This window comes from Pectinophora gossypiella, chromosome 6, assembly GCF_024362695.1.
Source record: "Pectinophora gossypiella chromosome 6, ilPecGoss1.1, whole genome shotgun sequence".
Classification (NCBI taxonomy): Eukaryota; Metazoa; Arthropoda; class Insecta; order Lepidoptera; family Gelechiidae; genus Pectinophora; species Pectinophora gossypiella.
In genome coordinates this window covers 11,879,304-11,903,989 of record NC_065409.1, presented here as the reverse complement: position 1 = coordinate 11,903,989, position 24,686 = coordinate 11,879,304, and the positions used below count along the sequence as shown (strand labels likewise).

At 37.1% G+C, this 24,686-nt stretch overlaps 1 protein-coding gene across 1 annotated transcript in view; it reads right to left on the bottom strand.

Moving 5' to 3' along the window:
- The window catches only part of LOC126367554 (mitogen-activated protein kinase 1), a 55,932-nt gene that overhangs the window by 20,178 nt on the left and 11,068 nt on the right, over window positions 1-24,686 (bottom strand). The window contains exons 2-4 of the mRNA XM_050011134.1: window positions 11,816-11,942; window positions 9,934-10,044; window positions 8,713-8,847 (exon numbers count right to left, since the gene is read on the bottom strand). Coding sequence (XP_049867091.1) covers window positions 8,713-8,847; window positions 9,934-10,044; window positions 11,816-11,942 — 373 coding nt within the window. The remainder of the gene's footprint in view (window positions 1-8,712; window positions 8,848-9,933; window positions 10,045-11,815; window positions 11,943-24,686) is intronic.

The following is a 24,686-nucleotide window of genomic DNA, read 5'->3' as shown; positions in this document are numbered from 1 at the left end:
ATATTATTGTTACTTCTCCACTGCAGTTTGGTTCCGATTGATTAAGTGGAGGGACATTATTGTTGTAATTTTTATATTAATTGTAAACTGTGTTTTGGGCTGATCAGCAACAACATAATAAATCTACAACAACATAATTTAGAGAAAACGCTAATGGTGATGTAAGTTATATGTTACTAATGAACTATTTTTCCTTCCTTTTCACCTATGAGTTAATAATAAAAAGGGCAACTATTCTATCTAACCGAACTAGGTATCAATATTTTACAATTTCGAATGTAATACTTGAAGGAAATTTTCATTGAAGTTATAATATTATCAGGTAGGTACCCCAATTTATACTGAGATTAGTATTGTTATTCCTGATTAACAAAGACAGGATTTTGAATCCCATGTCTTAATGATAATGCTAAAACTTTTAGTGATAGACATTCGGAATTAATTTTACCAGAATTTTGAGAAATATATTTGCTTGTGCAAATTTTCCCATTATAACTTTATAGGGAATTCTTCCTCCTCATGAGGTACTATTCTTAAACGGCCTTGCTGCCTGGGCCACTGTTGATACTAATGGCTGTGAGACTGCTAATACATCTGGTTGTAGCTCTGCTACTACTGCTGGCTGTAGGGCTGCTGGTACTGCTGGTTATAGCACTGCTGATCATGACTGGTTGCATCACTGCTTTTATTGCTGGCTGTGGGGCGGCCTGCTGATACTGTTCCTTGTGGGCTTTCTGTTCATGCTGTTGGCTGTGGGGCTGCCTGCTGATACTGTTGTCTCTGTTCCAAAGATCCTGTTGCTATCTCGTTTACTCACTCTTCGGGCAATGTTATTCATTATTATTTATGTGCTATTTGAATTTTATGATGTTGGTTGAAAGAATTTAATAGCAGTATTCTCTAACCATGTCTTGTGTACAGTTATCTCTTTTGAAAGTAATCTCTGACATTACATACTTTGATTTCTAGCACAGTTGAGGTTGATTAATAGAACAGAGGCTTTTAGGTTTTGAATTGTCGGTTATTTCTTCAGAATTTGTACTCTCATTATTTTATAATAATCAATTTGACATAATAGTCTATTGTTTCTCAGCATTAGTCTAATCTTGAGTTTCAACATGGGTAGGTAAGCCCCGACAATTCAATGGTTTATCTTCGATTCCTCAAGTGACAAACCAAACATGGAAATAAAAGTATAAAAAATAGTTGGTCTATGTTCTAGCTATCTACTAGCGTTTAGCAAAAGGCGATACTTGTAGTGGTAGCTTTATGTTATTTGAGTTGATACCATCAAGTCCATTGTCTATCCTCTAAGTGATAGCTCTAGGTATGGAAATGAGAAATAGGTATATAGCGCTTGCTAATGCCGACCATAATCGTGGTAGCTCTTATATTAATAGGGTTCATACCATAAAGTCCATTGTCTATCCTCTAAGTGATAGCTCTAAGTATGGAAATGAGAAATAGGTATATAGCGCTTGCCAATGCCGACCATAATCGTGGTAACTCTTATGTTAATATGGTTCATACCATCAAGTCCATTGTCTATCCTCTAAGTGATAGCTCTAAGTATGGAAATGAGAAATAGGTATGTTAGCGCTTGTCAATGGCGACTTTCTTAGTGGTAGCTCTTACATTCATTGTGTTGATACCTTCAAGTCCATTGTCTATCCTCTAAGTGATAGCTCTAGGCATGGAAATGATAAATAGGTATATTAGCGCTTGGCAATGGCGACGTTCCTGGTGGTAGATCTTTTGTTAATTAGGTTGATACCATCAAGTCCATTGTCTATCCTCTAAGTGATAGCTCTAAGTATGGAAATGAGAAATAGGTATGTTAGCGCTTGTCAGTGGCGACCTTCCTAGTGGTAGCTCTTATGTTCATTGCATTGATACCTTCAAGTCTATTGTCTATCCTCTAAGTGATAGCTCTAGGTATGGAAATGAGAAATAGATATGTTAGCGCTTGTCAATGGCGACTTTCTTAGTGGTAGCTCTTACATTCATTGCATTGATTCCTTCAAGTCTATTGTCTATCCTCTAAGTGATAGCTCTAGGTATGGAAATGACAAATAGGTATATTATCGCTTATCAATGGCGACCTTCCTAATGGTAGCTCTTATGTGCATTGTGCCTTTAAGTCCATTGTCTATCCTCTAAGTGATAGCTCTAGGTATGGAAATGTAAAATAGGTATATTAGCGCTTAGCAATGGTCTTAGTGGTTGATTTTTATGTTAATAGGGTTGATACATCGAGTCCATTGTCTATCCTCTATTGTGATAGCTCTAAAGGGAAACAAATAGTCTGTCTATTCTCTAGTCAGACAGTTCACTACTAGTGCTTAACTAGGTGACTCTCCAAGTGGTGTTCTCTTGTTGGTTAGGTTGGTACCAATAATCATCACCCATACGTTGGAAGCTTGAATTATAATAAGATTAGAGTAATTTGGAAGAAATTGCTTACTATAATAAGGCTATCTTTTGCCTGTACTCTCTTAACACTCTTTCTGTTTTTATTGTTAGGGTATATTATCATCATCTTATATAGTAAGTATCATTCGGAGAAGATAACATTATTAACACCACTTAACAGAGACTGTGAGAAGGGATTATGTACTGTTATAATATATATAATATCATTTTTAAGTATGGTTATCTTGTAGTAAACCAATTATAATCCTCTAAATGTTTTAAGTGTTATCTTGAATAAGTTATGTATCTTGTCTACCAATGGTGTAGATGACCTCTGTGATATTGAGTACTACTGTGTCATAGGTACTTCTTGATGAACAGGGTAAACATGAAGTGCTTCTGTCATCTAATTATCTGAACTTGTCAAATTATTTCCGAGTTAATTATTTACTTTTCTATGCCATTCTGCGGTTATATTTCACTGGTTCTCTTTGTTTTATAAAAAAACTGCTCATTTCATTCGCTGATAGTAAGTTATCAACCGCAACATAAGCCAAGAACACAATTACAAAAAGAAACAAAAATTTTTTTTTTTTTTGACAGATGAAAATAAAAACGCGGCAATCAGGGACTGAAGACAAGGCTTAGGCCTATTTTGATCGTGATTTTCGAATATTAAATTACTAAAGTCAAGACTGTATAGTCCTGAGATCTTTGCCTGCCTTATATAAGGCGAATTTAAACAACATCAACATCGGAATAAAGTATAACTTTTAAATCACTGTTATAACACGAACACGATACAATTTTAATATTATTATTATTTCTGTTAATAAAACTAGTTACTTTTATTAGTAATAAGTACCAACTTAAGTTACTTCTTCGAATGTTAGGATTATAAAATTATAACCTCAAAAAAAAGTAATTTGTTTTCGACAATAAAAGGAATTAAATTGAATTGATCATAATTATATCTTCTCTTGTTTTAGTAGATGGATAATGTTAAGACTTACCAGTATAATCCACGTTTTGTTTTATCAAAAAGAACTTACGCTCGTCGTCATCCACATTTTTTCTTTGGTACTGTTTCTAGCTTTTTTAGAGAAAAAAGCACTTGATTATGTAAGTAACAGATTTTTCGCACTATATCAATCATGTTTTTGTATTAAATATTAGTTTTCAATTAGTTTATTTACGGAGGCGAAGTGACGCGCCGGTGCACAAAAACCGTAATGACATTAGTTGACAGCTGCGTTCAGGAAGCGGGAAACTAACTTTTTTTTTTAGCTTTGGATATGAGCTTTGAAAATTGTGACGATGCTGGAGCATAAGACGTAGACTACACTGTTTAAAACCTCTCGAACAAGGAGCGAGTATAATGAGTAAATGAGCCGTGACTAGAGTCAAAACCGAATGACTTGTTAATCTGTTGATGGCTAATGCAAAAATAGTTTTCAGAAATTGGTGAAAGGATGTCAAGACTGACCGCAGAAATAACTACTAAATTGACTAAATTAAGGCTAAATTTACAAGAATGTTAACACAATAATTTGTTTTGCGATGAATCATGCATCATTTGCGTAATGTTAGTGTGTTTAGGTTACGTTGCCATTTTATTACATTTTTTTTACATTCTTCTCTAAAAATAATGCCGCTTTACTTACAATGATTGTAAAATGAGATGGAGCTAGATTTAGAACTCTCAAATGATGTTATGTTATAAGTCTAATTCTCCAAAAAATATAAGTTTAAAAACTTTAATCCGACTACGGAACAATCACGCTCTAAAAGGTACGATGTTTGTGTTATGTCTGATTGTTGAAATTTTAGTTCTGTGCAATAAAGTATATTTGATTTGATTTGATGTTTAGTGGATAGCGGTGGTCGTATGCTGTGGTAAGCACACTGTTAGGACAAATTGGCATACGACCACGGCAATACAATTTTTAAAAAATTTCGTCCTCAGTTATGTCCTCTAGAGGGTGCCATATTAAATTTAGTGTGACACCACATAGCCTATAACCACCAGACAATCAAGACGCTTCTAGTGACACCTCATTTGCCAAATTCTGACAACTGGTTTAGAAGTTAGGTTGGAACAGACGTGCATACACACATACATACATACCGGTCAAACACATAACCCTTTTCTTTGCTTCGTCGCAGTCGGGTAATTATAGGTTTATAGTTCTGGCTGATCACCCCATCGTCCGGAAGAGAGATTATCCGTGATTTGTTCGGAAGGCAAGTTAAGCCGTTGGTCTTAGCCACTAGTTACTGTTGTGAGTACGTGGTCGGTACATAAGGCTTGTCAGGGGCATTTGGCCGTTTAATAATAATCCTGACACCAGGGTTGTTGAAGTTGGTAGTCCACCTTATAAGCCACACTATATAAAAATATTCTCTAATTTCTCAGCTGAACAGAAAAAATAATACTAAGGTACTGTGTCCACCCTAATGAGATGAAGCGATAGCCTGATCACTTGGTACCAACTTCATCGTATTCAATCTGCAAATCGTCTGATCGCTTGTGACTATGCTCACTCCATTAACTCCCAATCTGCGCGTGACTGCGTTCTTACCCCGATGGCATTTTGAATATTGTGTGAGAACTATGACTCCCCTTACTTCAGACAATGTCAAAAGGTACTGAAGGTAGAAGGCAGTGGAGGTATGGGGGCGTCACTCTATTATTACTTGTTTGTTCTCTATACCTTTGTTACTATTCTGAATCGGCGTGCGTGTATGAAACCATTGATCAATGTGGAGGAAGCAAGAGAAGTGTGTCAGGATCGAAGCAAATGGAATTCCATAGTCTTTGCTTACCCCGGTGAGAAACGGGCGTAAGATTATGTATGATTGGACTGTACAATTGCAATAAAACACTTTTGATTTTGATTTTTTATGTATGTATCTTTGTTACAAACAGCTATCTTTGTTGCCTTTTTATTCAATCAATTAATATTATAGGATATTTGACTGGATCAAAGATAAATTACAAAATGCTAATCTAGAAATAAAATTAATCTCATTTTACTTTTCGACTTATTTTGAAATTTTAATTAGGAATTAAGTAATAATGAATACGACGTCACAGGACAGTATTTCCATATAAACTGCAAAGAAAACTTCCGTTTTGACGTTTCGTAAAAAGTATCTCATTTGACTATGTTGTCAAGTAGCCTCTTAGAGGTTATGGGCATGAGCATATGTGTATGTATATATATTCACTAACAATCCGGTAGTCATTTTCATCATAATCTTACCCGTATTAAACGCCTTGATTATAGCCCGCTGTTACGATATCTGATAACAATCCTAAGGGGCTTTGCATACTAAAACTGATAGTCGTTATATAGCGTTATCAGGGCCCCCAAAGCCCGCATTAGAATAATGTAAGCCCTTACTTCTCGGGTAGATGGATGTACACAGTTAGGCCTTCCATCCATTCGTCCCTTTTCAGACAGATGTGTGACGTTATAAAGTAGATTCCATTGTCGTACGTAGCTATCTCAAATAGTAGATACCTAAAAAACCCTTTTCATATGTATATATTTTATATTTCGTGTTCTATGAACGCGAGACCTTTCTGGGTTGGAGACAAAAAGTTCCTAAACTTTACTATGGTCACACGCCAATCAATACAAAAATCTCATTGTATCACCATGAAAATTAGTGTCTCCCAAATGAGACAGACAGTCCGCGCGCGCTCGCTTACTTCTTAAAGGATTACGGCTTAAATAGACTAAAATGACCCCCATCATCGGGTGAGGTAAATTCAGCTTATATCGGCGCGGGGCGGATAGTGTCCCTTCTAAAAAAAAATAGTCCCAGGCGAAATCAGGTTGAATCTTTGGTTATTTAATAAATTATAACGCGTTCACTATTCATACAGGGGTTAAGATTATACGTACATTACTTTCAATCAAATTCATTTGAATTCAGAAATTAAACTGGTTTTCTGGGAAAAATTAATAGTTTGTATTTTCGGTAGCAAAGCGAACTGTTCATTTTCAACTGAAACGTAATCCATCCCTATACACACAGTCTACTGCAATATTACTTTATTTTAATATTCAAGTAAAATATACTGTTAATATTTTAACAATTTCTTAATAAAACATTATTATATCGACAAACACAGTCTGTGTAAACTAGACTGTAGTGTATGATGAGATGAACAATGTCGAAAATCATAAGAATATACATTGAGTTGCTTAGTTACGCGCGCCTGTTTAATATTGCAGCTTGCTTATCAACGTGTTATATAACATGAAACGAATTCGATGAATTTATTGTAGGCAATAGTAACCTACCGCTATATAATTCTTTAAATTCTTAAGGAATTACTACAGGGTTAAAATTGCCACACAATTTGACATTTGCGCATATAAAAGTAAGTGCGCAATGCAAACAAAATGTCAAATTGCAATATTGCTTTCTTAGATGAATTGCTTTGTGTGGTGGTTTGTGGTAAAATGGCCACAGCAAATGGGCAAAGTTTATGGTAGACCATAATACAGAGTAGAGCATAACAACGTACGTTGGGTATTTACCCAACGTTATGTTTACCTCATCATCACCAGCCCATTAACGTCCCCACTGCTGGGGCACGGGCCTTCCCTATGGATTTATATTGAGATCGGGCCTTAAACCACCACGCGGGCCCAGTGCGGATTGGTGGTTATTAACAACTGCTAATGCAGCCGGGACCAACGGCTTAACGTGCCTTCCGAAGCACGGAGGAGCTCGAGATGAAATCTTTTTTTTTATGGTCACCCATCCTAATACCGGCCTTTGCGAAAGTTGCTTAACTTCAACAATCGCAGACCGAGCTCGTTTACCGCTGCGCCACCGAACTCCTCCTGATGTTTACCTAAGGTTAGGATAAATATCCCACCGAATTTCCGATAGAAATGAGTACCAAAACAGCTATTTATATTAGATGGCATGAGTTTTTGTATGCACCCACGTGTATTAATACATAAAACGGGGTACAAAAATGTTCTACATTGTTATTATCTACATAGACGCAACGTCCCACGTAGATTGGCGAATCCTTTCAACACGATGACATGTCAATATCATGAAGGTAAAATAGGCCATAAAATTTCACTTTCCTCTCTCCTAAGCTCTCGCCTAAGCTGCCTGTTTTTAAGCTTAATACACAGAAACTTCAGCAACATTAACTTACCACTTTCCCGATCTATTTCATTTGACATGTCTGCTAAAAATAACCTGCTCTTTCTCTGCCTTAGTGTATAATAATTTCCTATTAATATTAATTAATAAAATTTTATTTTAATTAATATTGTTTTTAGATTGAGAACGGAAGCGGATGAAGGATTACGAAAGACAAAGTTGGTGGTAGATAGAGCTGGCAGAGGAAGACCGTAGGGCTCCCCAAGTGTTCCGGGCAGCCCTCGGCGGACGGGGAGGCGCTTGACGCGCTCTCATGTGCGCTGGACCCCAAAGGGCATCCGCCGGCGGGGACGCGGTTGTGTGCAATTGCGTTCCCGTATCCCCGCAACAAGGCGGCAAGGAGGAACACCTTTGGGTTTTAGTGGGTCTCCCCGGGTGTCGCCACCCGGTATACCCCGCCCCCCGGGCGTGGTATGCGTAACGCATTTCCCAACGTTAAAAAAAATGGCAGAGGAAGACCTAGAAGGACGTACATTGACCAAATTAGAGATGTCCTTAGAAAAGGTGTAGTAAGATTTACCCGAACCGGCGTGCGTATATGAAACAATTGATGAATGTGCAGGAAGCAAGAGAAGTATGTCAGGATCGAAGCAAATGGAATTCCATAGACTCAGCTTACCGCGTTGGAAAAAAGGCGTGAGTTTATGAATGTAGGTATGTATGAAAAATTTAAAATCATTGGCCCCGATTCCTGTAGACACCTCCTAATTTTACTTTAAGTTATACCTGTCATTTTCTTATCCGCCGAAAAGGAAAGAGACGGATGATTGACAGCTCTTAATTTTAGGAAGAATGAGTAAATTAATGAATAACCCGGGCGAATCAAAAAGGTATCTCGCTGGTATGTAAACCGTTTGACGTGTGTTGTCAACATGATTCTGTCGGGTTATTGGCCAATGTAAAATTTTTAGACGGTTGTTTTGGATTTGTGCTTAAAATTGACGCGTGTTCAATAAATTTTATGCTTGTCAATTACCCGTCCCTTTCCTTTTCGGCGGATAAGGAAATGACAGGTATAACTTAAAATAAAATTAGATGGTATTTACAGGAATTAACACCATCAACTATCTTAATTGTGTATATTAAACTACGAATTACCTTCAAATCACAGGTGGTGTTGAGGAGGAGGTTAGAGGGCTTGAGGTCCCTGTGGAGGACGTTCGCCGAGTGGATGTACTTGAGCCCTCGCAGAATTTGGTACAGAAAGTAACAGATGTGGTCGTTACTTAATTTCTGAAACAATACATTCAATACACAACAACATACATACAATACATACATACATACATACAATATTTTTTGTCATTCCTCGATCATTCAGCGTCATCCCATTTTCACAGGGTCCGCTTACCTAACCTGAAGATTTGACAGGTCCGGTTTTTTACAGAAGCGACTGCCTGTCTGACCTCCCAACCCGCGAAGGGAAAAAAATACCTGCCCAATATAGGTTAGGTCACATACCTCCGAAATGCATTTCTCGCGAATGTGGGTTTCCTCACGATGTTCTCGACATGATTATCATTTATGATCGAAACATGAATTCGAAAACAAATTCGAAAATCGTTGGTTTAGGACTATGCTGAATTCGAACCTGCGACCTCAAATTGAGAGTCAAGCGTTCTACCAACTGGGCTACCATGGCTTCCTCCATGGTTATTACTTACTGATGTAAGTACGTAGTCGTTACATGAGTCATGTCAGGGGCCTATGGCTCAGTAATAACCCTGACACCAGGGTTGATGGGGTTGGTAATTCACCTCACAATCCACACGATAGAAGAAGATGGCTTCCTCTATAATTGTCATTACTAATTACATTAGTTATTAGTATTCTTACATTAGTAATTAATTCCGTACTTACGGAGCATGTTCCATTGCGGGGCACTCTATATAAAGATCTCATTCTGACCGTGTGCCGAGTTACCGCCAAGTGGGAGTGAGACAGTACGCGCGCGCTTCCCCTCACTCCTGAGCGGCTTGCGGCCATTAAAAGTATGACCTAGAGGGGGTGAGGCAAATCTAGCTCGGCACCCAATACGAATTTATGCGGGGCGGAGGAGGATTACCGTTCTATACATAATATTATTCTTTGTTCTATGATGTGACCCATTTACCAGTATTGTCAAGTCGGTTCAAGGACTCCGCCTTGGCTTATACCTGATCCATAAGTCATAGATAAAAACGACATCTAAGCTACTGAAGGTTGAAGCTAAACACGCCTAATTTATGACGTTTTTTGATCAGTAAGAAGCTTAGGCATCGGTGATATGCAGTTACTACTTCTAAATTTAAAAAAAGTATGTGATGTGACGATGCTTACCTGTGTTTTTAACAATTTATAAAGGTCGGTTTCCATTAAGCACTGTACGATGTAGACATCCTTCATCTGGTCGATGGTATCAGCTCTTAACACGTCCCGAATGTCGATTATCTGTAACAACAAAAATAATGTGTTAGTTTTATCAAGTCTAAGCGTATTAGGCGGGTTTCATAGGATTACTAATGACGGTGTACAGGGGGATTAAAAGGCCACATCGAAGCAATTCATCTAAATAAGCAATATTGCAATTTGACATTTGTTTGCATTGCGCACTTACTTTTATATGCGCAAATGTTTAGATGAATTGCTTCGATGTGGCCATTTTAACCCCCCAGTCCACGATTATGTTCCTCCCTAGCATTGTATATGAAGGAAAAGAAGCACGATATATTCAGGATTCGAATTCGCAGTCTTTAAGCTCGGGTAAGTAAAACATTATGATCAATACTATCAACATGGTATCGTAATGTAACCGTGGTGTCTTGTAGCCCTCTTGTAGCCTCTCCCCTTGTAGTCCACGCCGCCAAGGATCATGGGCGTAAGTTTTCTGTCTAAAGAGTTTATCTATCTACCAACTATTTATTATTAGATATTATTATTTTTTGTTTTATTATTATTGTTTTTATGATTTTGGTTTGTTTTTCTTTTTGTTTTGGTATTTTTTTTTGTCTATGTACTTATTGATTTCCGTGTGGTTTCTGTCCTGTGTTAAATGTAATGTACCTGTCTGTCTGTGTCTGTGGTGTCCGGAAGTAATAAATGTTTCTTTCTTTCTTTATTTATTTAGGGATACTCACAAAGAGAAAATTAATCGAAAATGTCTCTGACTCGATCGGGGTCTGAATCTCTTCACTGATTTCCTTTTCGTTATTTTAAGTCGACTCGTCATCGACTCTTTCACATCAAATCGCAATATTTACATTAATTACATACTTATAGTAACTGAGATAGGTACTTTATTCGACATCTAGACTAAACAGGCCAAATGTAAACAAGTTTTACAAGTTGACAAATGTTTGTACTTCTGTCTACGTTTATAGCTATTTTCGTACATCACATTGTGTATTTTTCTTATGAGAAATCTACACTACACATCATTTATAGATGACTCTCTGAAGACGCGTCCACAAAGCTGAACCTTCGTACGTATGAAATGTGCAAAAAAGAAACAACGAATCGCCAAAGGTTTGATGAAGTAGAAACCGACAAAAAAAAAATTATATATATTAATTTTATCATTGAACTGTCCTAAGTGCCCTAACACCTGCACTATTAAAGACCTTTACGAAGCCACTGACAATGCCGTAAGCGTGGCCAATTATTGGTCAGCACAAATTTAGTATCGATCGCCATCGACTCGCAAAGAAGATTATAAAATAAAAGAAGCTTTGGCTTATCTGCATATTTCCAATAATAATGTTCAGGTTTAATTCGAAAATTCACAACCCTCTGGGAATGGTTTCTACAACAACCAAGTTATATTTTTCTTATAAAATGGCTCGCTTTCACACAATATTGTGAGCTACGTCTTCTGTTTTGAAGATTGTATATTACTTTCGAATCCCCGAAGACGAGGGAATACTACTCCTATTACAAAGGATATTTTTCAATTCTTGAAATTTCCGAGAAAATCCTTACATATTTCATCATATAGTATTTATATCGTTCTTATTGCTAAGTAAAATAAAACTTCCACTTTAAAACTTATTTTTTTTAAGAACATACAAAAGGGATAACCATATTGTTTGGAATTTAAATATTCATGGATTTCTAATAGTTGAATAAGAAAGCTACCAATACTTCTCGTAATCCTTAACCTTTTTACATCAATAAAGAATTGGAAGTGAGCAAGAAACATAATTAATTAAATTATTATACTTACATTTTCATGTTTAAACCGCGTGAGGATTTTGATTTCCCGTAGCGTCCTCTGGCAGTAGGTTTGGTGCTCGAACGGCGATATTTTCTTAATGGCAACTTTCGTCTTCTTAACGTTGTCGATGGCCGACCTGCGAAAGAATAAACCCATAAATCATACGGCACACAAGCCCTCATATATTGTACCCTACCCATAAGGGTTGTCGTACGAACATAATTCAACTTCCGATGCCAATAAATAATCCTTCCAGACTGTAATGTAAATAATGTACACAAATAATATACACGTATTGAATATAATTTTACCCGCGTAAATAACATCTTAATTTAATTAGACTGCCCCTTAGGCACGCCCCCGGCACTTTATACAAACAACTTGTTTTACACAAATACTACACATTCTTCTACTTCTATCTTTGACGGCTCAATAATATCAGGATTATTATTGAGCCGCCAAAGGCACCTGACATGGCTCTTATGACGATTACTCACTTACATCCGTAGTGACCGGGACCAACGGCTTAACGTACCTTTCGATGCACGGATCATTTTACTACACATTGACGTTATCGTACAAGAGCGCAGCTGTGTGTGTGATGTCGAGGGCTGCCAATTATAATACCCAATTTAACCGTCATTACTTAGTTAGCTTCTTCGGACATATTATGCGATCTCCGAAGCACAGTCTGGAGAAGCGGATCATCGTTGGGCAAATGGATGGCAAACGTGCGCGAAGAAGACGGTGGGCGGCAGCATACAGAGGGCGGTCCACGCAGCATATAGCCGTACCGAGTGGAAAACCATAACCTGTGGTCGCGATCCTCAGCAGTGAGGGAACGACGAAGAAGAAGAGGACTTAGTAAGGTAGGTAGTACTACATACGCTTTCGTAAGCTTTTATAATCATTATTTAGTATTTATTTACAATTACTGTGCCTATTACGAATATTTAATCTAAATATTCGAACTAGACGAAAGAACGTCGGCATCCGATTTCAAAATTCGAACATATTAAACAGAAACTAACAAGAAACTAATCTGATATAAGGGATTGCCGTTCTATACGTAGTATGACTCGGCGTTCTGCCTATCCAATCTTCATCATAAAATTTCAATATCAAAAATATCATATCACCTAGTATCTAATATTTATTTATTTATTGAGGATATCCAACAGCTTATTAAATAACAAAGAATAATTACGGTAAATACAATGTTTGTTCGCCAATCACAGGATACCACAAATAAAACGGATTGTAGAACTTGATGAGAACAGTAGCAAAACTAACGACACAAAGCTAAGCATAAAATCATTAAAAGGCTATAATTATAAAATATTTATAAAACATAAAAAGAGGAAGAACTGGCAAAAGGTTTATAAACTTAAACAACCTTTATATTATAAACTATTGTTTTTATATTGTTATATTGTAGTATGTATGTTGTAGTGTGTTGTGTATGTGTGTGTTGTATTGTTGTATGTTGTTGTTGTATGTATGTATGTGTTGTTGTTGTTATGTAATATGACGCTATCAACTGTCGAACCACTCGGTACTCCGCATCTATGATCGATCACTGCACGATACATGTTCGATTAATAATTATGATAAATAATTTAGTCTCATACATAACTAGGACGATGATGATGACAATCAATGTGTACTCTATGTTACAGTTAAAATTCGATTTCGGTTAAAATGCGCATTTCCTAGCCAAAACTAGATTTTAATAAACGCCTGTGCTAACACTAGAATTTGCTAGTCAATAGGGGTAGTTTTCGCTTACGTGAGTCCCTCTCAAATCCACCGTCTACAGGTAATACAAAATCGTTTCATGCGGAAAGCCACGGGAGCTCCGTGGTTCCTTCGCAATGAAAATCTGCACATTGTTGTTGGCAGACCTACCAACCATTGCCAATGGCTCAAATTAGATTCAAAAAGTTTTTTCGATTCTGCTCTGCTTGGTAGTTTCGGAACAAAACGGGTTTCCTCTAGTTAGAATTTAGTTGAAGCAGCAGTCAATTCTAGTCTTATCAAAAGCCCAGGAAAAATAGCTTCAACTAGGGAAAACGCGTTCTGACCAAAAACGAGTTTTGCCTGTGACATATTATTATCAATCAATTGGACAATCAAACTTCAACCATTGCGCGTGTAGCTACGACGATAATTAATAGACGTTGATCGATATAATTTTGTCGTTGTTTGTGTTATGTGTAGGACAACACCATTATACGAGCGATATAGATATAATAAGAGTAAGTAGATGCGTCGTATCGTAAGGACACGTACATGAATCAATAAAATTATTCATTCGAACCTCCTCTTTCCGAACTTTTTAACTCTACTTCATGAAGTTACTGTAGAGTAACTTTATTGTGATTTTTCTACGACTAGGCCTCCGTGTAAAGCGGTTGAGCGTTAGGCTCACGATCCGGAGGTTACAGGTTCGAATACTGGTGGGGACATATCACAAAAACCTCTTTGTAATCCCTAGTTTGGTTTGGACATTCCAAGATGTCCGAATGTCCGAAGCCGTTGGTCCCGGTTACTACTTACTAATGTAAGTACGTAGATGTTACATGAGAGCAAAAATGAATGTCAAAATTCAATATTCAAATGAGCAAACAACGACTCCTGGAATTAATTGAAATTTTGTACTGTGTAAAAAATAACATTATTTAAAAGTCGAGAACAAGGTCAACATCCATTTTGGGTCAACGAGATTGAGTGAGGGAACATTTAAAATAGAAAAAAGAAATGTCTTTACAAAACATCAGGGCGCAGCTAGTCATAAATGAAATCGTTGGAATAGAAACAAGTACGATAAAAAGACAATTTTATGTCCTCTGCATGTTTTCAGTTGGTTAGGCTCAACAAAGGGAAACGCTCCAGTCAGACGACCCTCGAAACTACAACTTTCCGCAGAATGGCGCCAGTTACCGGGAAAACGGGGAGTTTATTTGAAAGCCGGGAACACCACGATATTTATTTTCCTGATTCAAGAACAAAACGTGATATTGATACAAAATAAGAGTTGGTAACATTTTTATTCCCACATTTTTAAGGAAAACGTTCCCGCATCGAAGCTTTGACACCTTAAAGAAATTATTACAACGATTTTTAACTCTGTATTCTCACAAATAATAACAATATTATAATAATTCATTGCACAAACGGAACATAAAGTACAAAACAAACGTCTATTTCCATAAACCATTCCATTTGCAACATACATTTTCCAATACAAATATATCATTTACAGTTTCATGATATCCGCGTTAAATAAATACATTTATCATTGCGTTTCAGCGTTAGAATAAATACTGTGAATTGAAATTAAACGACAGAATGAAAGACCCGCATAACAGTGTTAAGTATAATGGATATTGATGAACTTGATTTCGTGTATAATTACAAATCAATAACCAATTATTGAGATGCAATTTCGTTAATAACAACGTCGCTAACTTGGGCGAACTTAATTACAGAGCTGAACTGATTATAATTTTAGAGAGTACGTAACATAATTTGAGTAATACAAGTACATTACAATAGTTACGTATTGTGATAAAACAACGATAAAAACGAAATAGGTGCGACGTGAAAAAAAAATAATTTTGAAATACTTTTCTCAATTAATCAATCACAGTTTAAAAGACAATTTGAAATCAATCGATGTGCAAGTAGCAAAAGGATTAAGAGCGACAATAACCGAGGAAGGAAAATTGAACGGTGTCACGAACAAGCGCCATCTAGCGCATATTTTGAAAACCAATTCGTTTCGTTCGTTTTTACCCCAATATCAAGATATTTGAAAATGTATCTTAGTAACCATCAAATCTAACAGATGTCGCTATTAACCAACCCCAATAGACAGATTACCAAGATGGAGTGAACGACGGAACACGGCTCTTATTTTCCGCTCCCGATTAATATTATAACAAACCAATTCAACCCAAAATATACCAATTTCTGAACGCTTTTTCTTCAAATGGCGACCACAGACCGGAAATTGTAACGTAAGAAGGCTCCTATTAGCTCGTCTAATGATTGGAGTAAGGACGTGGGGAGCCGGAGGCAAACGGCCGCAGATTGGCGGCATAGCATTTTATAGGGTGGTTTAAAACTGAGAATAGACTCGTAATGGCCTGACGTTAAGAATGTGACCGGTAATGGTTGAATGTGGGTGAAGTCGATGAGACGAAAGTTATATGACCAGCGTGCTGACTTTGATGAAATAAAAGACGTATGGTCAGTGAGCTAACGTCCTGCCTTAACAGTACTCTACTACATAATGTAGATACATTACGTAGAAAGCCACGAAATAATCAGCAATTCACGTCGCAACAAAATCTGCAGCAGACAAAATTAATTTTTAACGGCTTCACGCTTACGGAGAATGTTAACTATTCATAACCGCGGTAGCTTTGAGCGAGGTTTTATCTAGTTTATAAAGGTATTTAATTTTTGAAAGAAGCATTTCCACTCACGGAGCTTGGAACATAACGTTTATATATTTCTTCACTACATAGTATAAAACAAAATCGCTTTTTCTGTCCCTATATCCCTATGTAGGTACGTCTTATCTTTAAAACTACGCAACGGATTTTAATGCGGTTTTTTAAATAGATAGAATGATTCAAGAGGAAGGTTTATATGAATAATAACATCTATTAAATAGTGGAAAAATAGTGTTATTTTTGAGGTTTTTAATGTGATGTCGTAAATAATTTCATTTTTTCTTCAGCATTGCACCCGAGCGAAGCCGGGGCGGGTAGCTAGTCCAAAAATAAATAGGACTATCCGCACACCTACCCTACTATCCCAACGAAGGAAACATATTTGCCTTTTCGAGTTGATTGACGAATCCAATTTAACCAATTTGACAAACCTCATTCCGATCGTTTCGTACAAATTCTATACGTGTGTAAGTAAACGTAATTTCACCCCGACCTACGCGTGCAGAATAAATGGTTTCGAGAAGCACGAAATTATTATACGAGGCATAGCCCTCGTACATTGTATCGTCACACAATGAAAGTAAACTCGGAAGAAAATTATACTCGAGGCTCTTCACGTATACTAAATGTACATTTATAGTAAAATAATTACGATGATACTTACAAGGATTATTATCCTTGTACGATTAATTTCGTATCTTCCTATCGTTGTATAGAAGCAATTACACGATTGTCAGGCAAATGGAAATTAAAGAGTACTTAGTAGGGTCGTAACGTACTTTGTAATAATTAGTTTCAACATTAAGTAGAAGTAGAAAGATGCACAGTTTATGAACGAGTCCCTGCGGATGGGACTCTTGGTTACTAGCGAGTTAATTAAAAAAAGTAGTTGAGCGTCCATTGTTATCCAGAGTCCGTACCGTGTTTGCGCCCTTGAAGCTAGCAATAGGCTAGTTTCCAACTAGTCAAATCAGTTACTTTTTACTAAACGTCAAAATACGAAATTATTATGGAATTTGTACGAAAAAGCAACCTGTGACGTCATAGAAAAAGTGACAAAATGTCGCACTTATTATTAAATTTGTCATTATTAATATTCATAAATAAGTTAAATAGAAAAAAGAAAATTTTTTTGTTAGCTTTAGATCTGTCTTTATTTAGTAATCAGAGTTTCATATCCAAAGTTTGAGAGATTTATCTTTGACCTAGGAAACTACCCAATTCAGTATACAATGTCACACAGTATACAGTATACTCGGCAACGCGGTGTGGTGGTGGCAAATTACAGGGATGCAGTATAAACAGTGAGTAATTTTCCTATCGCGCAAGATGTAAGTAAGGCCACGCTAGAATTCCAGCAAGCCGCTCACACGTGCAACCGTATCATTATTCACCATTATTCCAAGCCATTAGGCTTTTCTTCGTGTATTCTAATGAATATTCACTACTTAGTCGTCACTGTTGAATACACATAGAAAATAAAGTAATTCGATACAAAACTAGGAGACACAGATAATCGTTCCCAAAAAACAGGACTGAAGAAAAAAAAAGAAAAGAGACGACACGCAGTCAATTACCCACCATTTTGCCCTGATGAATACTATTGTGTTACACATAAACGGTCGAGGAGCTCGGTGGCGCAGCGGTAAACGCGCTCGGTCTGCGATTATTGAAGTAAAGCAACTTTCGCAATGGCCGGTCATAGGATGGGTGACCACAAAAAAAAAAGTTTTCATCTCGAGGTCCTCCGTGTTTCGGAAGGCACGTTAAGCCGATGGTTTAAGGCCCGTTCTCCCTATCCATCCATAGGGAAGACCCGTGCCCCAGCAGTGGGGACGTTAATGGGCTGATGATGGTGATGATGACACATAAACGCGTGTCATAATTGACATTTAGCATTGAGTTGACTATTTAAAAAGCGAAAATTGACTCTCCTAAGTAAATTCAATAAAGAACCAAAAGCGTGTAAGAGCCCTAAATCAATATTTGAAGTCGCAATTGCCCCACCGCTGCGGGCGTCCCCGACGTTAGTTAAGTGACAAGTCTCAAACAGTTCCGAAAGGTTTACTGCAATGTGAAATTTCATAGTGATGAATATTAATGTGGCACGGGCGACAACCCGCTCTGCACTTACAGCGGGTCGGTAAATAGTATAAATTAAACTATTGAGGTCACATTCCCGTTCTTATACATTTTAGCACAAGTTGCTCTAGAGGGAATTGTTCCAGCTTTTAGAGAAACGGGCCATATAGAGTTATTTCCATTTACGGAGCGTACAATAAAAAAGCAATACGAAAAATTTAATTTCACAAAGGACAAAAATGAAGAAGCACCGAATATACCGAGCGTTTATAAAACCAAATTACGTCCTTCTGTTTTGTGTGCCCTAGGGGTGTATTGGCAACTGACTATTCAGATAAATGTATAAGTAAACGGGTAAATGGGATCCATTGGGTAAATTGTTATTGGATGTCAATATTTTTAAATAAATTTGCCTTATGTATTTCTCAAAGGAAGATTATTAGTGGCGAAGGTAAAAATTGAAGTCTTTGCAATACGCTTTAGTACACACCATGCATAAACAGAAAAACAACCTTAATCTACTAGTCGGCATTTGAGAAAGGCTCTTTAAAACAAACATCCGAAACTATTATTTGAATCTTTCAGAAGGTACCTGCCACGGAGGCCCTAGAGGTTTCCTCAGGCCACTTTTGAAGATTGAAACATGAATATTTTCTGCTGAAAATAAACACTATATTTTGATAAACGTTTTGTTCTTTTGGCTTTTCATGTCGATGAAAAATGATGACCTTAGAGTAATAAAACTCACGTCGCCGCATAATAAAAATAACTGAACGTCAAGGTGTCGAATAAACGCCAGGATTTATAAAGATAATTCTATAGGGAAAACTCTTTTATCTTTGAACATTGGAGAGATGGCTTTGTGCGCTATCCGAACTTGGTATACTTTGTCACATAAGTTTTGATCTGTCCGCAGAAATATCCAACTTTTATGGGGAAAAAGAAAAAGGAAAAATCTTACATTTCTGCAAGATTGGGCTTTAATAAAATCGACCATTTTTTTTTAGCACATATACTAAAATGATTTATTCCAAATTACTTTCTAAATCAAAACAAATTTATATTGCTAATTTAACTTGACGACGAACATTTTGGAGGACTTTTGAAAGACAAGCGAGAGGAAAGTCCATAAAGGCAAAAATGTAGACTGTTTCCAAGCTACGAGTACTTGTGTTAATACTTGGTAGTCCAGGTCAGAAACACAAAACTCAAAAAGAAATAACAAGAAAGAAATGGACACAAAGAAGTTAACTACCTATACTTTTATCTACATACATACAGTAAATAATAATGTGCCAAAATACAGGGTGTTAGTGACATCGTAACGAATACAGAGCGGGATGGTTCAGAGCATGATTCTGAGTTGATGGAATTTCCTGTCGGAAAATTTATGAAAATTTTTGTGTTTTTTTTTTAATTATATTCTGTTCCATACTTTTGCGACTGAAAATTCCACTTGATATCAACTCAGAATCATGGTCTGAACCCTCAAAGTTTTCGTTACGATGTCACTACCACCATGTATAAAGCCAGTTCGTAGCAAATATGCGTAACAAAGACTCGAAGTAGCACACGTTACTAGATGACCTAAATGAGGTCTACAATCAATCTTGTTGTCATAAACAAAGTAAGTATTACACTTACTTTATTTGCATCAAAAATAGCGCAAGCTTTCTTTTATATTAGTCCATCATGTAGATTTATGATCACATCGTTTGCGAAACTCCAGTCATTACCGCGTGAACGTGTTTTTGTTACTATACTTTGTTTTTTTTAGTTTCTGAAAACTTTTTACAACAAAGAAATAGAAATTATGAAGACAATCTTGTCAATGAGTTGTGAAAATAGTTGATAACTATTTGATTTTAGTTACGCCATAAAAACAAACTGTGCAAACGTTATTTCATAAATATTTTTATAGTCAAAGGGCAAACGCTAGAATCACGTTGAGAATGTTCAGGAAACGTATAAAAACGGTTGGCAACAGCGTCAGCTGCAAGTTCCATCAGGGTCATGTTTCAGTGGGGCCTAATGAAGAGATATGTCCAACGAGAGCGCTGTGGCCATTTATTTGCCAACACTACACCGTTGGAACTTTCCTAAAACAACTTTGCTGTAGCTTTTAGTGCGCCGTAATGTAAGCTGTGTCGCAGCGGGTAGTTTTACTCCACCGAGAAAAGCGAGACGGTAAAGAAACAATCCACTTAGCTCCCGGCGAATTTCGTCTGGACATTAGCATACACTGCCCGGAATTTCAAATTCAACTCTAGACTAAAAGTCCCTACAGTTTATTCTCCTGAATAATTAACGCATTTTTTTAACATAATAAACAACGGACTCATTTGGTGCTACATTTTTCTTCGCGACCGCATTTTGTTGCCGTAATACACAACATGTTTTATGGGAAACATTTTTTATTTCAAAAATACAAAGGTTATTTCTCCGAAAAAGTATGGATTATTATTATATTATTATTATATGCGGCTGCGGTAAAATATGTAGTTACTTATGAAAGTAAAGAAATATTCTTGTATGACCTCATCAATACAAGCGAAAAACATCGTACTCATTGTTACCTAATTCATAATTAAAATTCGGAAATATGTCAAAAAATATATGATTGATTTTTCATCGTCTTAGACTGACGTCTATTTCTAGATTAGCATTTTGTAATTTATCTTCGACCCAGTCAAATACCCAATTGTGACTACGTCGACATCATCGAAACCATTAATTTTAAAAATGATTACGGTGTTACGCATCTAAATCAAAACTGTTGGCTTAAGCATCGCATATTCTACCAAAGAATCTTAGCCGATGTTATCAATCGTCGTTTCGGGAAGTGCGTTTCGGAGTTGGTAATGACGTCATAAATATATCGGATTGGGCCGCGTGATGAGCCCCTAATGGCCCGTTCTGCTCGTCAGCCACACCTCAGATTGCCTATTTCCCAACCACGCGACAGTAGAATTTATACGACATTAAAGTTGACGTCAGAACGTCTTATCCCTCCAATAAAAGCTATAAGAAGGAACGGCCCTATTAACGACATCGTTTGCTGTTAAACAATTAATTAATATTACCATTTTATAGCAAGCAATTTGCTGTAGATTCTCGGTTTCTCGATGACTAATTAGATTAAGGATGTTTGTTCCTCAGAAAATGACCGTAGTTGAGAGAATTGTAAACGGCGTTCAATTTGGTTCGAAAAAGGTCTTTTGGAAGTAAAATAAGTGGAGTGTATTTCAGTAGTTCGCCGGAAGGACGGAATGTTTCGTTCCTGTAGCCGGAAAGTGAGCAGTACCGGAATCTGATCTTATTCGTTTCAATGACTCGCTCTTTCATCATTTTCGAATTACGCATATTTACGTTAAATAACAAATTCCTTTGTAGTAAATAACAAAATATCAACTGCTTACACAATTTACGTTTGTACGCTGCTAATCTTTGAATACTGTTTAATTATTTGACTATACTCATACAACCGCTACGTAGATACAATGGATCCTGCCTATTCCAATAGCTAACGACACTCTTGGGACCTTTGAATTTACGTAATTTCAGCCATTGTTTATTCTGTTTCAGGTAGTTTATGTACGTTATTAATTAACGTTTATGTACGTTTAACGTTGCGTTACGTTTGTATCATTTGTATGTTATTAAACAAAGGACAGAGAAATATTATGTTTTATCTAATTCGACCTCGTGCTTTACTAAATATCGGATACAAAATAAATTAGAATTCTCCCAAATATAGACTTTATAAATAAAAGATAAAGGTACATAACGCAACGCAAAGACTTATCTTGTCGACGGTCTCGAGAATTCATCTAATCCCATTACTTCAAATCCTTCTTCTCATTTTAAAGTAACCAGCAACACTAACCTAGTTAAGGATCATCCGATTTAACGAGATCGGGGATCAGGGAAATAATTTAACGCGGTGTTTGTGGCGCGGTCTTTGCCCGCAACTAGCTCTAGTTGCGAGATCTCTCTGTCGTGGCCAGATCATAGAATTGATCATTTCATGATGTGCTCGATCATTTCATGAAATGGTCACATTTCATGAAATAGAATATCATTCTTTTTTTAATTTTTTAATTTTTGACGTGACTTATTGTAGATTTGCCGCAGATGGCATTAACTAGTTGGCCGGACAAATGGGGAGCGCTGAAGGCTCTCATCCGGTACAACGTTTAAGACAACAGGCCTGAGGGTGCCCAGTTGGGCGCGAACCTTGGCTCAGGGCGTCGTCTGAGAGGAAAAATATTTGAGAGAATTAATCGACCCTAGTGGGTCGATAGCGATAAGCGCTGAATGAGGGAAATCGTCGACCATGCCGGCGGGGTCGGTATCGGGGTCCTGAGAATATCATTCGTTGGCCACATCGTGATGTAGTTTGGCCAGATCAATGAACACAAAACGTTTAACGATATGAGCAACTAAATGCATGATTACTTCATGATATGGCCAAAGGTTGGCAATCATATCGTAAAATTAGTAACATTATCCACCGATACTGGCGCTGGTGTCGATTATATTTAAAACTTAATTGATATTATAATCGATGATTCTACAGTGCACGGTAAAACTTTTTAAGTTTGTGATGTACTGTACTAAACATGATAATGTACTTTGCAATTGTTTATAATAATAAAAAAAAAAAAAAAAAAAATGAAACAATGTTATTGTTCAATTTTCCATATCGAATAGGTACATAATTTTGAACCTAATAAAATAATCGACTATTCGCATTTTTATTAGGTACACCACATAGCATGGACACCGCCTACATTAACGATATGGCCAAACGTTGATTGATATATCATTAAACGTTGACGTTTCAACGATATGGTCAACTTAAGTTGGCCATTTCATGAAATGGTCGAACACATCATGAAATGATCAATTTTACGATCTGGCCACGACATCTCCACTGACATCACAATCACAACAGTAACAACGTCACTTCAGCTACAATGCGATCGTACCGCCCGTACAGTTGGAAAATGATCTCTATTTTCTAGAATAATATCAAATAGCACGAGATCTAGGCAACATGAATTGATTTTTGCCGTACTAGCGAAGAGAATGGAACCGCATTGCTCTCTTATTATTTGAGTGCTTTGTTTGTCACCGATTTCAATTAGTCAACCACGAACACCAATGGGGTAGGAAAGTTACGAGGCTGATACAATTAGCAAATTGGAGTTAATTTGACAGCGAGAAGGAATTCAATTATTTGAAGCACTTTTTGAAGTGTGAATTAATCTCAATTTATTTAAGACTGCCGTTTGTTGGCTATTACAGTTAAAGTGTACAAATTCAGGCTATTATGTAGAATAGGTACCTTTCGACTAGAGGAAACTTTATGGATTTATAAACGACAGTAAAAATCTTGAAATATGATGAAGAGTCAAGGTTAGAGTACATCGATTGTGGCCGCACCGCATCGTACTTTTTTATGCTTCTATCCTTTCTGTCACTTAAGAACTGTTATATGTTAGAGCGAGATAATGCGACCGCCCGCTACGTAATGAACGAGGCGGTCGGAGTGCAGTCGCGCTCCCGCTCTTTATTTCGTCATAAAATCTTCTATCGTGTGGGTTGTGAGGTGGAGTACCAACCTCATCAACCCTGGTGTCAGGGTTACTATTGAACCGTCAATGGCCCCTGACATAGCTCATATATCGACTACGTACTTACATCAGTAAGTAGTAACCGGGACCAACGGCTTAACGTGCCTTCCGAAGCACGGATCATCTTACTTTCGGGCAGTCAGGTGATCAGCCTGTAATGTCCTAACCAAACTAGGGGCCACAAAGTAATTTTTGTCCCCACCGGGAATCGAACCCAGGACCTCCGGATCATGAGCCCAACGCTGAACCACTGGACCACGGAGGTCGTTATCACAGTTACTATAGGTATACTATAATGTTATAAAATAAAATATATCGACGACATGTAAGTGTCGTAGGTCTGTAAGCGCTCTCATGTAGATAGTGGCCCCGATTCCTGCAGACACCTCCTAATTTTACTTTAAGTTATACCTGTCATTTTCTAATCCGCCGAAAAGGAAAGGGACGGATGATTGACAGCTCTTAATTTTAGGAAGAATGAGTAAATGAATGAATAACCCGGGTGAATCAAAAAGGTATCTCGCTAGTATACAAACCGTTTGACGTGTGCTATTAACACTTTTATGTCGGGTTATTGGCCAGTATAATATTTTTTGACGGTTATTTTAGATTTGTGCTTAAAATTGACGTGTGTTCCATAAGTTTTATGCTTGTCGATTACCCGTCCGTTTCCTTTTCGGCGGATAAGAACATGAC